This window comes from Sebastes fasciatus, chromosome 7, assembly GCF_043250625.1.
Source record: "Sebastes fasciatus isolate fSebFas1 chromosome 7, fSebFas1.pri, whole genome shotgun sequence".
NCBI lineage: Eukaryota > Metazoa > Chordata > Actinopteri > Perciformes > Sebastidae > Sebastes > Sebastes fasciatus.
This window is the reverse complement of record NC_133801.1, coordinates 36,307,355-36,325,769: the sequence shown is the minus strand read 5'-3', so window position 1 is coordinate 36,325,769 and position 18,415 is coordinate 36,307,355. Positions and strand designations below refer to the sequence as shown.

At 42.6% G+C, this 18,415-nt stretch overlaps 2 protein-coding genes across 2 annotated transcripts; both read right to left on the bottom strand.

The window, feature by feature from the left end:
• Nucleotides 1-1,548: 1,548 nt before the first annotated feature.
• Nucleotides 1,549-2,514, bottom strand: LOC141770712 (odorant receptor 131-2-like). The gene has a single exon (XM_074640558.1). The coding sequence runs from the start codon at nt 2,512-2,514 to the stop codon at nt 1,549-1,551; it is 966 nt and encodes a 321-aa protein (XP_074496659.1).
• Nucleotides 2,515-9,062: 6,548 nt separating this feature from the next.
• Nucleotides 9,063-10,130, bottom strand: LOC141770711 (odorant receptor 131-2-like). The gene has a single exon (XM_074640557.1). It carries the CDS (start codon nt 10,026-10,028, stop codon nt 9,063-9,065), a length of 966 nt encoding a protein of 321 aa, XP_074496658.1. The 5' UTR covers nt 10,029-10,130.
• Between the last annotated feature and the right edge of the window lie 8,285 nt (nt 10,131-18,415).

Genomic DNA, 18,415 nt, shown 5'->3' with positions numbered 1-18,415 from the left:
TTAACACAATCCAGCCTGATGTGCTTCTGTCCAAAATGATTCAGTTACAGTTCAACCGAAACCTCATTCATTGGTACAACTCATTTCTTATAAAACAGAATACAGCGAGTAAAAGTAAATGACACTCTCTCTTCCTCCATCAGGACTAATGTTGGAGCACCTCAAGGATGAATTAGTTCACCTGTGTTATTTACTTTGTACACTGCTGATTGTACCACCAGTGTGCCCAACCAATGTCTGTTAAAGTACTCTGATGATTCCACCTTAATTTCTCTGCTGACTGACAGTGATGACCTCAGTTTGCATCAGTATAATGTTGACTGGCTAATTGAATGGTGTGACAAAAATGCTCTTATCATCAACACTAATAAGACAGAAGAAATTATTTTCAGCCTTCCTCCTGACTGTCAGCTGCCTCCAGTTACAATTCACAATGTAGAAATTAAACAGGTCTCTTCATACAAATACCTGATTCCACCCTATCATGGACCCCTCACATTGAATTTACCTGTAAGAAGATAGAGCAGCACATTTACTTTCTTCGCAGACTCAGATCATTTGGAGCCAGTAGCTAGATTATTTTTCTATTTTTCAGTTCAGTGATTCAGAGTGTCCTGTTGTACTGCAGCACAGACTGGCTCAGTAGTCTATCTGTAAAACTTAAAACTAAACTTTATAGAAGATCATTGGCCAACCTGTGGCAGCCTCCTTTCAAGCAGCTCACAACAAGATTATGCTCAGACTTACCGACAGCATCTCTTCTGATCCCTTACATGTTTTAAATGGGGAATATCAACTTCTGCCCTCCAAGAGGACATTCAGAGTCCCTACATTTAACCTGCATCAGGCTGAAGAATGCTTTTGTCCATCATTCCATCTTGTTGCTAAATAATAATTAATGTGCTGCTAAAGATATGTAAATCCAGAGGACAGAAGGTCATTTCTTAATGGGTTATGTATGAAAATGGTGATGTGTTTTGTTCTTTTGTCTGATGGGTCCTACTTGTCTGTCTGTTTATGGTAACAGTATGTCTATTGTATGTGTACATTTTCTCAAACTGAGCTGCCTATGGATGCAAAATGAATTTCAGTGCAAACTGACAATAAAGTTGTATCGTATCGTATCGTATCATATCGTATCGTATCGTATCGTAATTGAGTAATCTTTATTAATTGCTGGCACAGAAATACAGTCACTGCCTGGTTTATGTTTAACAGCAGTTGTCACAGTGTTTGCTGCAGGTCTGATGGTGCCAACTGAGACTCCACAAAAAGGATTGAACCACTTCTAGCCTGCACAATACACCGTCAAAATAATCCCACTTTTCCCACTTTGTTCAACAGCAATACATAACTAACATTACTGACTGCAGCAGGCAATAAAAGATATGGTTTGTTAATTAAATTTAAGGCTTTTCAATACCTTCTAAGGCCTTTTTTCAGGAAACTGTACTCAATGCTTTTTGAGAGCTTACAAGACATGCAGAAACCCTGTTTACACATCACAAATACATCTTTTACATGTGTGCATTAGGTCTGAGAGCCAGTTTAAGAAGCAGACAAGATGTCCTGCAGCTTGCATCTCACAACGGGTTTGACTTTGTCTGAGCAGCAGAGAAATGTTCTCCTGATGCAGCCCCTGAGACTCTGATCTCTAAAGCCGTAGATGAGCGGGCTGAGAAAGCGTGGAGTGAGAATGAAACAGAAATAATTAAAAAAGGCGATGTCCTCTTTTAACCAGTTGGCATGCAGCACTATGAGACTTTCAGTTATGGGGACAGTGAAGGCCAACATGCACAGCAGCAGCTGAAAGCTGTGTAGTTGCACAGTGTGCATGGCTTTGCTCACAGACACTTTATCCTGCCTCAGCTTCCTGGTTTCCAGCAGGATTCTCACATATGTAAAGAGGATGACAACAGCCACCACTGCAAAGAAGAGAATATTTACAGTGGCTCGGAACAGTGCCTGGATTGGAGATGAGTTGATAACGGCAGTTTTGCAAAGGAAAGGGGTAGAGAGAATATCCACAGCAGGGTCACTTTCCCTGATGGAGTAGTTAATCATAGGGGAAATACAGCTGATGAGCCAAAGGGACAGAATAATGATCCAGATACGGTCTGAGCGCCAGGCGGCCGGGCGCTGCAGGGGATAGAAGATGGCAACATACCGCTCCAGTGACATGGTGGCCAGGATTAAAGGTGTGTTCTGGAAAGCGGCAGTGGAAATGAACAGCAGAGGAACACAGAAGACAATGGCAAATTTCACCTGGCCCATGACAAAAAGAAAGAGCAGCACAGAGGACAAGAGCTGGAGAGTGTCATTGATCAGCATGTAGGCAAACAGGATGTAGCGTGTGGTGTCCAGGTACTGCCTGTGAGATGCAAAGATGTGCAGCATGACAGCAATACAGCAGAGGAAGACACAGAAGAAGGGGATAACCACACACACCTTGATGATCACAGCCAGGCTATTGTGGGAAGTTGCATTGCCTGGAAATTCAGTCAGATTCTGCATTTTGAAACTGTGCACTAGAGCAAACCTGTTAAAGAGAAAATAAGTTACACACTAAAATACATCCTCAAAAATACACAGTGACAATTTAAGTAGGATTAGAATAAGAACAGAACTTAACTGATAAGATAAAAGACCAGCATACAAGATACATTCTTAACAATTGAGAGAAAAAGTTGAACCTTGTAAGAACAAATTATACTATTTTGTCTTTCCTTCTATTTGCACTGTAACTGAATATAAATCCAACCATCACAGTAAAAGAGCCCTACGCTCACCTAAGAATGTCTTCATCAGTCAGAAAAGTTGAACAAGCTTTAGGTTTCTGTTCATATTATCGTACAACTTCAATGACCTACATCTCTGGGATCTTCTTCCCCTTATCTGAAGGGGATGGCCCAATTCAGATCTGTTTGATCCGGGCCCGATTCCTCCAGAGATACATTATTTACATGCTATTGTCATACAGCGTGATGTTTCTCATTAACTAATATTTCAGTAGGGAGATGGGTTCCTGTGCAGTATTTGTGGAAGCTGTTAAGCAGACAAGTTTGCAATGTATGGCATAAAAATAACCTGTTTCTTTTTTTTATCAAAGTGGTTACTACAAAAATCAAAGCAAATTGATAAACCCAGACAATAATAATCCCATATTCTTGTAAAATCACACAGTCTATACTTGGCACCATGGCTTCAAGGTGACTCACTGCTGCCCACGCTGATGACCGGACCAGGGCCGTTCTCCATTTATTCCAAATTAATAACCACGATAGGCCTTTTCAAAGCACACATTTTGACTTGTCTTTGTGGGAAAAGCTCAGGTGTAACTAATAACACTAACGATGGCTCTGTTATGTTCAAGTGACCCAGTGACAGTGACACTAATTCAGCATGGACAATACCTGGATCCTGAAATCAAAGCAGCTAAATAGAATTCAGCCATCATTCATTTCATTATTTATACCTGTTCTTTTCCTACTGTGACATGTCAAAATGTCTTCTGCGAAAAAATGCCTAATGCTGCTGAAAATATCAAAATGTATCACTTACAGGATATCTCCACTCATAACGAGTGACACAATATTTACTATTTCAGTATAATTTCCAATCTTTTTATTTATATTCCACTCAACAAAAAAAAAAGACAGAGACCTCTCTGTTGTAGCAACCTATACTATATTGATGCCAATCAATGGAGTAAGAAGGTTTGGTGTAAGTAATTACATTTAATAAAGTACTGTAAAGTACAATTTTAAATTAAGAACATTTGCTTGAGTATTTTTACTTCATGCTAATTTATACTTCTGGGCCTACTCCACAACATTTATCTGACATCGATTTAATTTGGAGATCAATATTTTACCTCTCCGGGGACCATCACTTTAACGTGGTGGAGAGGTTTGTGTGTCCCAATGACCCTGATGGCTGTGTTGTCTGGAGCCTGGTGCTCCTGGTAGGGTCTCCCATGGCAAATTGGTCTCAGGAGAGGGGCCAGACTAAGAATGGTTTCATAAAACCCCTATGCCCGTCAGCGAGCGCCTGGTGGCCGGGCTTGCCACGGATCCCGGCCGGGGACACCCTGAAGAAGCAACGTGGCAACCCCCTCCTCTCCATCCTGTGGGCTCATGGGTATGCTGAGGGCTCATGGTTACACTGGCCTTCACTGCCACACGGGTGGCAGTGAAGGCCAGGGACTATACCCGGACGGCAGAGGCTGGCTCTGGGGACGTGGAACGTCACCTCTCTGTGGGGGAAGGAGCTGGAGCTTGTGCGGGAGGTGGAGTGCTATCAGTTAGATCTGATTGGGCTTACCTATACGCACAGCCTCGGTTCTGGAACCGTACTCCTGGATAGGGGTTGGACTCTATTCCTCTCTGGAGTTGCCCAAGGTGTGAGGTGCCGGGCAGGTGTGGGTATACTCACAAATCCCTGGTTAAGTGCCGCTACGTTGGAGTTTACCCCGGTGGACAAGAGGGTCGCCTCCCTACGCCTTCGGGTTATGTGAGGGAGAACTCTGACTGTTGTCTGTGCATATGCACCGAACAGCAGTTCGGAGTATTCTGCCTTCTTGGAGACCCTGCATGGGGCTCTAGTAGGGGACTCCATAGTTCTGCTGGGAGACTTTAAAGCACACGTGGGCAATGATGGAGAGGCGTGATTGGGAGGAATGGCCTCCCTGATCTAAACCCGAGTGGTTGTTTGTTACTGGACTTCTGTGCTAGTCATGGACTGTCCATAACAAACACCATGTTCGAACATAAGGATTCTCATAAATGTACATGGTACCAGAGCACCCTAGGCCGAAGATCGATGATCGATTTTGTGATCGTATTGTCTGATCTGAGGCCGCATGTTTTGGACACTGAAGAGAGGGGCGGAGCTGTCAACTGATCACCATCTGGTGGTGAATTGGGTCAAAGGGTGAGGGAAGACTCTGGACAGACCTGGTATGCCCAAACTTGTAGTGCTGGTGAACTGGGAACGTCTGGAGGAGGCCCCTGCCTTAGAGATTTTCAACTCAAACCTCCGGCGGAGCTTTTCTGGCATCGCTGTGTAGGTTTGGGGGCATTGAACTCGAGTAGGTGATGTTCAAAGCTTCCATTGCTGAAGCTGTGGTGGTGAGCTGTGATCTAAAGGTCTTGGGTGTCTTAAGGGGCGGCAACCCTCGAACACCGTGGTTGACACTGGTGGTCAGGGAAGCCGTCTGACTGAAGAAGGAGGCCTTACGGGATATGTTATCTCGGAGGACTCCGGAGGCAGTTGCAAGTTACTGACAGGCCCGAAGGGTAGCAGCCACTGCCGTGAAGAAGGCAAAGCAGCGGGTGTTGGAGGAGTTTGGAGCAGCCATGGAGAAGGACTTTCGGCCTGCACCAAGGTGCTTCTGGAAAACCGTCCAGCACCTCAGGAGGGGGAAACAGGGAACCATCCAAGCTCTGTACAGTAAGGTTTGGACAATGTTGACCTCAACTGACAAGGTATTTGGGTGGTGGAAGGAGCACTTTGAGGAACTCCTGAATCCGACTAATATGCCCTCTATTGTAGAGGCAGAGCTGGAAGCTGATGGGGGATCATCATCAATTTTTCTGGTGGAAGTCATTGAGGTAGTCAAACAACTCTACAGTGGCAAAGCCCCGGGAATTGATGAGATCCGTCCAGAAATGCTGAAAGCTTTGGGTGTGGAGGGGCTGTCTTGGATGACACGTCTCTTCAACATTACGTGAAGTTGATGACAGTGCCTGAGGAGTGGCAGGCCGGGGTGGTGGTTCCCCTGTTCTAAAGGGGGACCAGAGAGTGTGTGCCAATTACAGGGGTATCACACTACTCAGCCTCCCTGGTAAATTCTACTTCAAGGTGCTGGAAAGGAGGGTTCGGCCGATAGTCGAACCTCGGATCGAATCATCGATGGCATGTTGGCATCATCGATCAGTGACCTCCCACACTCACTGGATCGGTTCGCAGCAGAGTGTGAAGCGGCTGGGATGAGGATCAGCTCCTCTAAATCTGAGGCCATGGTTTTCAGCAGGAAACCGATAGATTGCCTCCTCCGGGTAGGGAATGAGTCCTTACCCCAAGTGAAGGAGTTCAAGTACCTCGGGGGTAATTCGAGAGTGAGGGGACAATGGAACGTGAAATTGGCCGGAGAATCGGAGCAGCAGGGGCGGTATTGCATTCGCTTTACCTTACCATTGTGACGAAAAGACAGCTGAGCCGGAAGGCAAAGCTTTCGATCTACCGGTCAATCTTCGTTCCTTTTTCTCACCTATGGTCATGAGGGCTGGGTTATGACCGAAATAACTAGAGCGCGGGTACAAGCGGCCGAAATGGGTTTTCTCAGGAGGGTGGCTGGCGTCTCCCTTAGAGATAGGGTGAGAAGCTCAGTCATCCGCGAGGGTCTCGGAGTAGAGCCGCTTCTCTTTTGCGTTGAAAGGAGTCAGCTGAGGTGGTTTGGGCATCTAGTAAGGATGCCCCCCCCTGGGCACCTGCCTAGGGAGGTGTTCCAGGCATGACCAGCTGGGAGGAGGCCACGGGGAAGACCCAGGACTAGGTGGAGAGATTATATCTCCACACTGGCCTGGGAACACCTCGGGATCCCGCAGTCAGAGCTGGTTAATGTGGCCCGGGAAAGGGAAGTTTGGGGTCCCCTGCTGGAGCTGTTGCCCTGAGACCCGAGCCTGGATAAGCAGTTAAAGATGAGTGAGTGAGTGATATTTTACATACAAAATATCTGATGGAGTTATAAAATATAAATGAATCGATTCAAAAGGTTAAACGTATATAAAGCAGTTAAAAGTTAATTCCAACATGACCAGCTACAACATTAAAATTCTGCTGACACAATAACCCAGAAATATAACATGAACACTTAATTATGAATTATATAACTAATGTCAAAAAATACAATGTATTGTTTTAGTTATTAATGATAGCTGTCATTCTCCATGATGATACTTTCACTGAAGTAAAGTTTTGAATGCAGGACTTACACAGTGATAAAACACAGCACATTTAAGACTGCATCCATCTTGTTTGGCCACTAGGAGGCAGAAGACCTACTAAACTATCACCTCATAAAGTTATGCTAATCTGTTAGCTAACCGTCTCTTACTGACACTTTCAGCAGACAAGGAGCAACACTATCATTTCACTGAAGTCACGTTACTGTCCTACTGACAAGGGTTAGCTCAATATTCACTCTTCTTTTAGCTTTGGTTTGAGTAAAGTATCTGTCTCTTTGCTAGAAGTTCGACTTTCTTTACCAGCTAGCTAGCTTAGTTGCTAACTTTGTCAGTAACTGTCATGCTTGTTGGTGCTGGGCGGGCTACGTTAGTGTACAGTGTGTTTTTTGCTAGCATCCTGCATTTCTCTGCATGAACAGAGTCTTGTTGGAGCCGAGGGGTTTCAGTAAGCAGTAAGTTGAAAAAGCCTTTATTTTGGCAGTGCATCTTTGGACAGCCAAAATAATTCCCCTGTATATACAAACAAAGGACACTATGTGTATTTGTAGATAATTTGCTGAGGTGTGTTTTTATATTGCTTGATAACTAACTGAACAAATATGTGCCACTTTCACTTACTGGCCTCTTTAGTTTCCAGGTGGGTAGAAAGAGGCCAGTGTGCACTGTGCAGTTGGTATGTTATGTGCAATGGCTGTAGACCCTTTTCACAGCAACCCTTTTTGACATGTCATTGCAGGGTAAACACAGGTAATTAATAACATTAATTATTGCCCTGTCTGTGGACCAGGGCCCTGCTATTGTGCGTGCTTGCTCACAGGAATGACTGTGACACTAAATATAACTGGACCATAATTCATTTTATCAATTACACCTGTGTTTACCCTGCGATGATATGTCAAAATGGCTACTGTGAAAAAAGCCTTTTTGAATGTTTGACAGGCAAACAAAAGGGGGAGCTTTCATAACAGCCAGGTAAACACACCATACTATAAAATGTAAATACTTCAAATAATTATATTATGTAAATGAACCCGATAGATAAATACAAGCTAATTATTCTAAATACAAGGGTGTCTCTAGTCACAATATGTGTATTGTTGGAAAAAACACCTTTATTAACATCATATGCAAAGACAAATTTATGTGATTATGGGTACGGTTCCCCTTTAACAAAAATAACAGTTTTGAGCGCAGTAATTTCTCAAAACTGATTGATGGATTAATCCATCAGACAGTACAAAAACATAATTTATACATTCTTAAATGACACATATTCACAGGTGCAATTCGGATATCTTGGCCCCCCAATGAGACAATGGCTTACAGTGTTAAATTCTGTATTTATTATTATTATGATATTTATATTGTCACCCCCATAAGTATCCTCGATGAGAACTGTAACACAATTTTGACAAATTTTGACCAGCATCACACATGGTGTTAATGCATTCAAAAAGCAGTTTTGCACCCAAGAACAACACACTGATTTGTGCATGCAAATATCAGTGTAGTAATCTGCAAGAATCGGCAAGACCTTTTGTAATTTTAGGCTTATAAATATGTGTAATACAGTCTAATCACAGTGAATTACAGAAGGCTGGAAGCATTATCTTCATGCATGCTTATTGAGAGTATGAAAGGTTGAATCCCAGCAGCACCTGCCAGACTTTATGCAAGATACCTTAAATTCCCCCTCTGAGTTGAGTAATCTTTATTGATTTCTGGCACAGAAATACAGTCACTGCCTGGTTTATGTTTAACAGCAGTTGTCACAGTGTTTGCTGCAGGTCTGATGGTGCCAACTGAGACTCCACAAAAAAGGATTGAACCACTTCCAGCCTGCACAATACACCGTCAAAATAATCCCACTTTTCCGACTTCGTTCAACAGCAATACATAACTAACATTACTGACTGCAGCAGGCAATAAAAGATATGGTTTGTTAATTAAATTTAAGGCTTTTCAATACCTTTTAAGGCCTTTTTTCAGGAAACTGTACTCAATGCTTTTTGAGAGCTTACAAGACATGCAGAAACCCTGTTTACACATCACAAATACATCTTTTACATGTGTGCATTAGGTCTGAGAGCCAGTTCAAGAAGCAGACAAGATGTCCTGCAGCTTGCATCTCATAACTGGTTTGACTTTGTCTGAGCAGCAGAGAAATGTTCTCCTGATGCAGCCCCTGAGACTCTGATCTCTAAAGCCGTAGATGAGCGGGCTGAGAAAGCGTGGAGTGAGAATGAAACAGAAATAATTAAAAAAGGCGATGTCCTCTTTTAACCAGTTGGCATGCAGCACTATGAGAGTTTCAGTGACGGGGACAGTGAAGGCCAACATGCACAGCAGCAGCTGAAAGCCGTGTAGTAGCACAGTGTGCATGGCTTTGCTCACAGACACTTTATCCTGCCTCAGCTTCCTGGTTTCCAGCAGGATTCTCACATATGTAAAGAGGATGACAACAGCCACCACTGCAAAGAAGAGAATATTTACAGTGGCTCGGAACAGTGCCTGGATTGGAGATGAGTTGATAACGGCAGTTTTGCAAAGGAAAGGGGTAGAGAGAATATCCACAGCAGGGTCACTTTCCCTGATGGAGTAGTTAATCATAGGGGAAATACAGCTGATGAGCCAAAGGGACAGAATAATGATCCAGATACGGTCTGAGCGCCAGGCGGCCGGGCGCTGCAGGGGATAGAAGATGGCAACATACCGCTCCAGTGACATGGTGGCCAGGATTAAAGGTGTGTTCTGGAAAGCGGCAGTGGAAATGAACAGCAGAGGAACACAGAAGACAATGGCAAATTTCACCTGGCCCATGACAAAAAGAAAGAGCAGCACAGAGGACAAGAGCTGGAGAGTGTCATTGATCAGCATGTAGGCAAACAGGATGTAGCGTGTGGTGTCCAGGTACTGCCTGTGAGATGCAAAGATGTGCAGCATGACAGCAATACAGCAGAGGAAGACACAGAAGAAGGGGATAACCACACACACCTTGATGATCACAGCCAGGCTATTGTGGGAAGTTGCATTGCCTGGAAATTCAGTCAGATTCTGCATTTTGAAACTGTGCACTAGAGCAAACCTGTTAAAGAGAAAATAAGTTACACACTAAAATACATCCTCAAAAATACACAGTGACAATTTAAGTAGGATTAGAATAAGAACAGAACTTAACTGATAAGATAAAAGACCAGCATACCAGATACATTCTTAACAATTGAGAGAAAAAGTTGAACCTTGTAAGAACAAATTATACTATTTTGTCTTTCCTTCTATTTGCACTGTAACTGAATATAAATCCAACCATCACAGTAAAAGAGCCCTACGCTCACCTAAGAATGTCTTCATCAGTCAGAAAAGTTGAACAAGCTTTAGGTTTCTGTTCATATTATCGTACAACTTCAATGACCTACATCTCTGGGATGTTCTTACCCTTATATGAAGTGTTTGGCCCAAGTCAGATCTGTTTGATCCGGGCCCGATTCCTCCAGAGATACATTATTTACATGCTATCGTCATGCAGCGTGATGTTTGTCATTAACTAATATTTCAGTAGGGAGATGGGATCCTGTTGCAGTATTTGTGGAAGCGGTTAAGCAGACAAGTTATCAATGTGTGTGTTGGGGACGCAGATAGGAGCTGGACTGGTTATTAGAAAAAATACAGATAATTATTAATATCAATACACTTAATATTAATAAATTATCAATATATATTAATAATAACAGGGCACCAAATTACATTGGTGCATAAGCTCAAAAAGACATTTAAATGGCAATCAAAAGTAATTATTAATTATCAAAATAATGATCAATTATATTCAGTAATAAGATTTAATGTATATTAAATCATCCTCGGGGCACCACTCTTTGAAACAAAGCGAAATGATAGCAAATTAATGTTGTATCATAGATAAGTCTCATTAAGTATCAATTATGAACTAAGTATCAATTTGGAACTTCGATTGATATTAAATTGATAACTATAACCAAAAATCACTATATCAGTAGATAGTAAAGGTTGAAGGATTGTGGGGTTCTTGACACATCAGCGGTTGGCATTATTCACTCTTGTACAATATTAAACAGACCAGCATGTGTAATCCACAAACATTTATTTACAAGATAATAAAGGTGTTAAACACAATATTAATCGAACGAAATAACTAAACTAAACAAACCAAACACGTGTGTGAGCATGTGTGTGTGTGTGTGTGTGTGTAAGAGAGAGAGAGAGAGAGAGAGAGAGAGAGAGAGAGAGAGAGAGAGACAAGATTGATGCATTGCCTACAGACAATATGGCTGACTCTGTGCTCAGGAAGAACAAAGAGGTTGATATGGGGGTTGAAATTCTCTGAATGTATATGTTTATGTTTGAAACCAATTCACAGTTTATGTAAATGATAAATAGACTTGCATTTATATTGCGCTTTTCTAGTCTTCCGACCACTCAAAGCGCTTTACACTACATGTCAGTACTCACCCATTCACACACACATTCATACACTGATGACAGAGGCTACTAAGGTGCTAACTTTGCCCATCAGGATCTAATCTAAATTCTCATTCACACACCGATGGCTATGCCTTCGGGAGCAATTTGGGGTTTAGTGTCTTGCTCAAGGACACATCGACATGTAACCCGGAGCAGCCGGGGATCGAACCACCGACCTTCCGATTGGTGGACAACCTGCTCTGCCCTCTGAGCCACAGCCGCCCACATATGTATGTGATCTTAATGTGTGTCAGATAATGCATTGGGTTAGAAAAGATGGTTAGTTTGCATGCAAGAACCTTTGTCTATGTGGCATAACTTAACACATCAGATGTGGCAAAGCAAACTGCAACAATATCACAACAGTAAAACTCAATGAATAACATTAAACATATCAATACAGGTACATTCACAGAAATCAAAGTTGAACAGTCTTGCTAAGCCGTGCGCAATTGCTAATGCTCAGGTAAGCCCAGTACATTACCATGGAAGAAAAGGTGGCAATTCCAAGTTGGAGGGGATGGAGAAAGCAGGTTGGTGGTTTCTTTGCTGTTCTCAAATCCAGTCGTGCAGATTGGAGGAAGCAGGTCGTTCCAATACTTTGTTGATAGCTTGGTGCTAACACAGGTTTACAAAATGTTTGCTTACACACTTACGACATGCACTAATTGAGATGCAGGGCAGTAACAGTTGTGATGATGTCTCTTAAGGGTGACTGAAACTGGAACACGTGGAAGTAACAGCTAGGTGCAAACTTATATCACAGGGCTGGTAGCACACTATGGCTCTAACTCAGGCTCTATTTAACCCACACAGGCTGGAATGTGTGGCAGTTACAGCCAGGTACAAGCTCTCTATGTTACACAGGGCCGGTGGCGCGCTGTGTCTTAAAGGAACACTTGAACTAACAGCAAATTAAGACAACTTGACTAGATTGCACTGAATACGTGGTATAAAAAAGCTGAACCAACATTCTAAACTCTACAGAGGTTAACTTGAATTAGTAGCAAAATCAAGTTCTTAAAATGAACACTATAAAGGCTTAATAATCAAAATTTCGCAAATTACAATTCTCACCCCAATGTACTTGTTTATAAGTACAACTGGATGTCTACTCCTGTGGAAGACTAGTGGTATAGAATGTAAACACTTTTGGTTTGTTTAGAAGTGGAATATGAAATTTTGGATTTAACCAATAATATGCTGAAATTTATATTGATATGTCGAATTCTGAATAATTTGCCAACAACAATATGCCTCACACGGGGCACCATAATGTTGGGGATGCAGATAGGAGCTGGTCTGGTTATTAGAAAATATGAAAGATAATTATTAATATCAATAAACTTAATAATAATAAATTATCAATATATATATTAATAATAACAGGGCACCGAATTACATTGGTACATAAGCTCAAAAAGACATTAAAATGTCTATCAAAAGTAATTAAAAATGATCACAAAAATGAGAGATAGATAGAGAGGGAAAGAGAGAGACAAGATGGCTGGCTACTTGTCTGAAGATGTCTGCATGGCCTACAGCCAATATGGCTGACTCTGTAAAACTACAAAGATAGCTGGATCAAAGATGGCTGCCAGGATGTCACCCCATGGCCTCTTTGTTCTTGGGAGCACAAAGAAGCTCAGGAAGAACAAAGGGGGGTGTGATGTGGGGGTTGAGATTTTCTGAATGTGTATGTTTATGTTTAAAACCATTCACAGTTTATGTATGTGATCTTAAAATGTGTGTCAGATAATGCATTGGGTTAGTAAAGATGGTTAGTTTGCAAGCAAGACCCTTTGTCTATGTGGCAAAGCAAACTACAACAATATCACAACAGTAAAACTCAATGAATAACATTAAACATATCAATACAGGTACATTCAAAGAAATCAAAGTTGAATAGTCCTGCTCAGCCGTGTGTAATTGCTAATGCTAAAGTAAGCCTGGTACATTACCAATCCATGGAAGAAAAGGTGGCAATTCCAAGTTTAGGGGTTGGAGAAAGCAAGCTGGTGGTTCCAATGTCAAAGATGTTGTCCTTGCCGTGCTCAAATGCAGTCGTGCAGATTGGAGGATACAGGTCGCTCCAATCCTTTGTTCCTAGCAGCTAACTTCCCAGCTCTTGTTGATGAAGTTAGCTGATCAAAATGCAGGCTCTCGCGTCTTCTGTTTAGAAGTTCCTTGTGTATATGTCTGTTTGCTAACAAGACATATCCAGAGCAGAGCCGCTTCTGCAGTTTCTGGTCTGTAGGGAGAGCTGGATGTAAAGGCAGGAGTTGGCCCCCTGCAGGGCAGCTGGTTCTGCTGCAGGGCCAAAAGGAAAGAGAAGAGAAAAGAGAGAACACAGGGGGTCCCTTTGCTTTTCTCCTGGTTGAATTTCACAAGTAGGGGTGAATGAGTAATCATGCTACAGTAGCCAGTGGTTTACTGAGTCCATGGGTCAAGGATCATGTGACTGGGTTCATGTGGGCCACCATCTTGATGGTGGGTCCCAACATATGGCATAAAAATAACCTGTGGTTACTACAAAATTATATCAATATCAAAGCCAATTGACAAACCCAGACAATATGTTTTGGCCAGTTTCTAATAATCCCATATTCTTATGAAATCACACAGTTTATACTTGGCACCATGGCTTCAAGGTAACTCATTGCTTCCCACGCTGATGACAGGACCAGGGCCGTTCTCCATTTATTCAAAATGAATAACCAAGATAGGCCTTTTTCACAGCAAATATTTTGCCTTGTCATAGTGGGAAAAGCTCAGGTGTAACTAATAACAATAACGATGGCTCTGTGATATTCAAGTGTCCCAGTGATAGTGACAGTAATCCAGCGTGCACAATACCTGGATCCTAAAATCAAAGCAGTTAAATAGAATTCAGCTATCATTCATTTGATTATTGTTTACCTTTATTGATTATTGTTTTATTTGTATTGATTGATTATTTATTACCTGTTCTTTTTTTCCTAAACTATCACCCCATAAAGTTATGCTAATCTGTTAGCTAACAGTCTCTTACTGACACTTTCAGCAGACAACGAGCAACACTATCATCCCACTGAAGTCACGTTCCTGTCGTCATGAGCAGGGTTAGCTCAATATTCACTCTTCTTTTAGCTTTGGTTTTAGTTAAATATCTGTCTCTTTGCTGGAAGTTCCACTTTCTTTACCAGCTGGCTTAGTTGCTGACTTTGTCAGTAGCTAGCTTACTGTTGTGCTTGTTGGTGCTTGGCAGGCAACGTTAGCATGGTTTACAGTGTGTTTTTTATTTGTTTGCTGCCTGCTGCTATTACCAACATGTTTGTTAAAAGAGACTTAACAGTCAATGTGCTGTAAACTCAGGAAAATAAGCTAAATGTCGTTAACTTTGGTCCCTAGCATCCTGCATTTCTCTGTATGAACAGGGTCTAGTTAGAACCTAGGGGTATGGTGTCAGTAAGCAGTAATTTGAAAAAGCCATTATTTCGCAGTGCATCTTTGGACAGCCAAGGTAACAGGCATCCCTGTTACAATGGCCCCTATTTTGAAAGGTCACTGTCCCGGTGACATATAACAACCAGGGTCTAAACACTTCTTGAACTACTTGGTTGTTCACAGCGTGGGGTACCTGTGAGGTTCTATCTGAGGTTGTGAGCGTTTGAATAACTGACCTTGGAAGTTGAAAGAGATTAGTATGCTGCCCTGCTCTGCTAATGCCTTTGCGCCATGTTAGGCTCCCCGGTTGTTACAACATTTTCACTTTTGTTAGGGCCGTTTTCCTTGTCCTGATCCAGAACTGATTGTGGGGTGTCACGGCTAAGTGATTCTCTGCTCGTCGTTTGTAAAACTGGCTCAAGGAGAATGGGGTAGGGGGCCTGATCTCACCGCTGCTCGGGCTCCATAATAAGTACAACTCCCTGTGCATCGCTGTCGTCGTCCACTGTATTGGAGTTTGAGTGTCGAGGTGGGTCATCTGTCAGGCCCAAGTCAGGTACAGGTTGGGTTTGTGTTATAGGCATGCTGGCGATAGCAGTTGGTAACACTCTTCCGACCTGTTGAGATTCTTCTCTGGAGCAGCACTATCTCTGGGGCATATTTTGTAGACCCTTCCTTCCTCATCCATGTTTTTGACAATTACATAGACAACTGGGTAACAGGCGTCCTGAATTAAGTGACGCCCCGTGGGATGACTTTTCCTGTAGACAAGTGTCCCAGGAGCAAGAAGGGAAGTTGCTGTTGGCTCATGGTGTCTATTTCTCCGTTTTGCTGCCTGCTGGAGCTGCTCCTTCACACGAAGATAGACTGAACTCAGACAATTTTGATGTTCATCCATCCAATCCTCTGTTGAACTCGGTATGTGTTCCTCCTGTGGTGCCCCCAACAGAAAATCCACAGGCAACTGAGCCTTCTGACCAAACATGAGTTTGTATGGTGAATAACCAGTAGATTGGTGTTCTGTTGTATTATAGGTATAGAGGACCTGAGGTAGGTATTGCGGCCATTTTCTTTTTTTCTCCTGGGGAAGGGTGCGTAACAAATCATGCAATATTCGATTAAATCTTTCACATTGTCCATTGCCCTCTGGATGGTACGGCGTGGTTCTGCTTTTTTCGATTCCATACAGGTGGCATAGTCGTTTCAATAGATCTCCTTCGAAACTCATACCTTGATCGCTTTGAATACGCTTGTGTACACCGTAGATGCAGAACCACTTTTCTGTCAGTACTCGGGCAACCGTACTGGCCCACTGATCTGGTGTTGGCTATGCCTGAGCAAATTTAGAAAACACACCTGTGACCACCAGCACATTCTCCCCTCCATCATTGGCCTTATCCAATAAGGTGAAATCAATGGCAATGACTTCCAATGGTTTAGAGGCCTACAGACCACCCCTGAATATACCGATTTTTGGTTGTACTGCTTTGGACAGCATGCAATGGTAACACTCCTGACAATATCTCTCAATGTCTCGTCCCATGAATGGCCAAAAATAGACAGCGACTGCATGGGACACTTGAGGTATACCCTGTGTTTGTTTGTGGAATTCATGTGGCAAATTCAAGCCAGGGAATAAAGAGCAGATGCTCTGGGGATGCAACTGGCGTGACAAGGCATCTGCATTTCGGTTGGAGGGTCCTGGTTGGTACTTGATTTCAAATCAAAGACTGCCAACTCTGATGCCCACCGTTGCTCTACAGCCCCCAGTTTAGCTCACTGTAGATAACTGAGGGGTTTGTTATCAGTGAACACTACAAATTTGTTTCCTAGCAGATACTCTCGACATTTTGGGGTCACTGCCTTGCATTACAATGCCAGGAATTCCAGCTTTCTGGAGCTGTAGTTGGACATATTTCTTTCGGTGGGTCTGAGGCCCCTACTTGCGAAAGCAATTGGTCGTTGTTTCCCATAATGGTCCTGAGATAACACAGCTCCAAATCCAGCATGACTGGTGTATATTTCAAAGACAAAGGGTTTAGTGAAATCAGAGTACCCCAGAACTGGTGCATTTACGAGTAACTTCTTGATTGTCTGAAATGAGTGTTCACACTCATCGTTCCAGCGGTCGCCTATGACACCTTTCCCCAGGACTTTGCGTTTCTTCTTGGTGCCCTCCATTGCAGCCACTAACCGGTAGAGTGGAGCAGCATACTTTGCAAAACCCTCCACAAAACGACGGTAGTAGGAGGCGAACCCCAGGAATGACTGTAGCTCTATGCAAGTGGTAGGTCATGCCAATTCGGTCACTGCACTGATCTTGGATGGATTGATGGCAACGCCAGATGCTGAAATTACATGGTGCAGGTATTTGACCTCAGATTGAAAGAAGGGACATTTCTGTAGCTTCAATTTCAGATTGTGTTCTTTGAGATGGGCCAGTACCAGGTCAAGGCATTGGAGATGCTGGTCGAAGGAAGATAAAAAACTGACAATGTTATCTAAATACAACAGTGAAGACTGAAAGCTCTGGTCTCCAAAGATGCACTCCTTCAACCTTTGAAAGGTACTGGGGGCACTACATAGCCCAAACGGCATCCAATTGAACTCGAATAGTCTGAAGGGTGTACAAAAAGCAGTCTTTGCTTTATCCTTCTCTGCCACAGGCACTTGGTTGTACCCACTTGCGAGGTCCAATGTTGAAAACCACTGAGCACCTGTGTAGGGATTTGGCAGTAACAGGTTTGGTTATTAGCAAATTAATTAATAAATAATAATAGAATTATTCATATTAATAAAGATTAATAATAAACGGGGCACCGCCCTGGAATCAGGGACCAATAACCAAAACTTTAATATAGTCTCATTATATATGCTAAACTATCAATTTGGAACATTGATTAATAATTAAATTAATAACTATAACCAAAATAGATAGTAAAGGTTGAAGGATATCGGAGTTCTTGACATAGCAGAGGTTGGCATTATTCACTCTTGTACAACATTAACCAGACCAGCGTGTATATTCCACAAACATTTATTTACAAGATAATAAAGGTTTAAAACACAATATTAATCTAACTAAATAACTAAACTAAACAAACCAAACACAGTGTGTAATCATGTGTGTGCGTGTGTGTGTGTGCGTGTGTGAGAGGGAGAGAGAGAGAGAGAGAGAGAGAGAGAGGGAGAGAGACAAGATGGCTTCTTGTCTCAAGATGTCTGCCTACAGACAAAAGGGGCGAGCACTGTAAAACTACAAAGATGGCGGAATCAAAGATGGCCACCAACATGTCACCACATGGCCTCTTTGTTCTTCGGAAGACATGTGCTCAGGAAGGACAGAGAGGGGGGTGATGTGGGGTTTAAGATTATCTGAAGTTGTATGTTTATATTTAACTAATTCACAGTTTATGTATGTGATCTTAATGTGTGTCAGATAATGCAGTGGGTTAAAAAAGATGGTTAGTTTGCATGCAAGACCTTGTCTATGTGAAGCATAAACTAAACACATCAGATGTGGC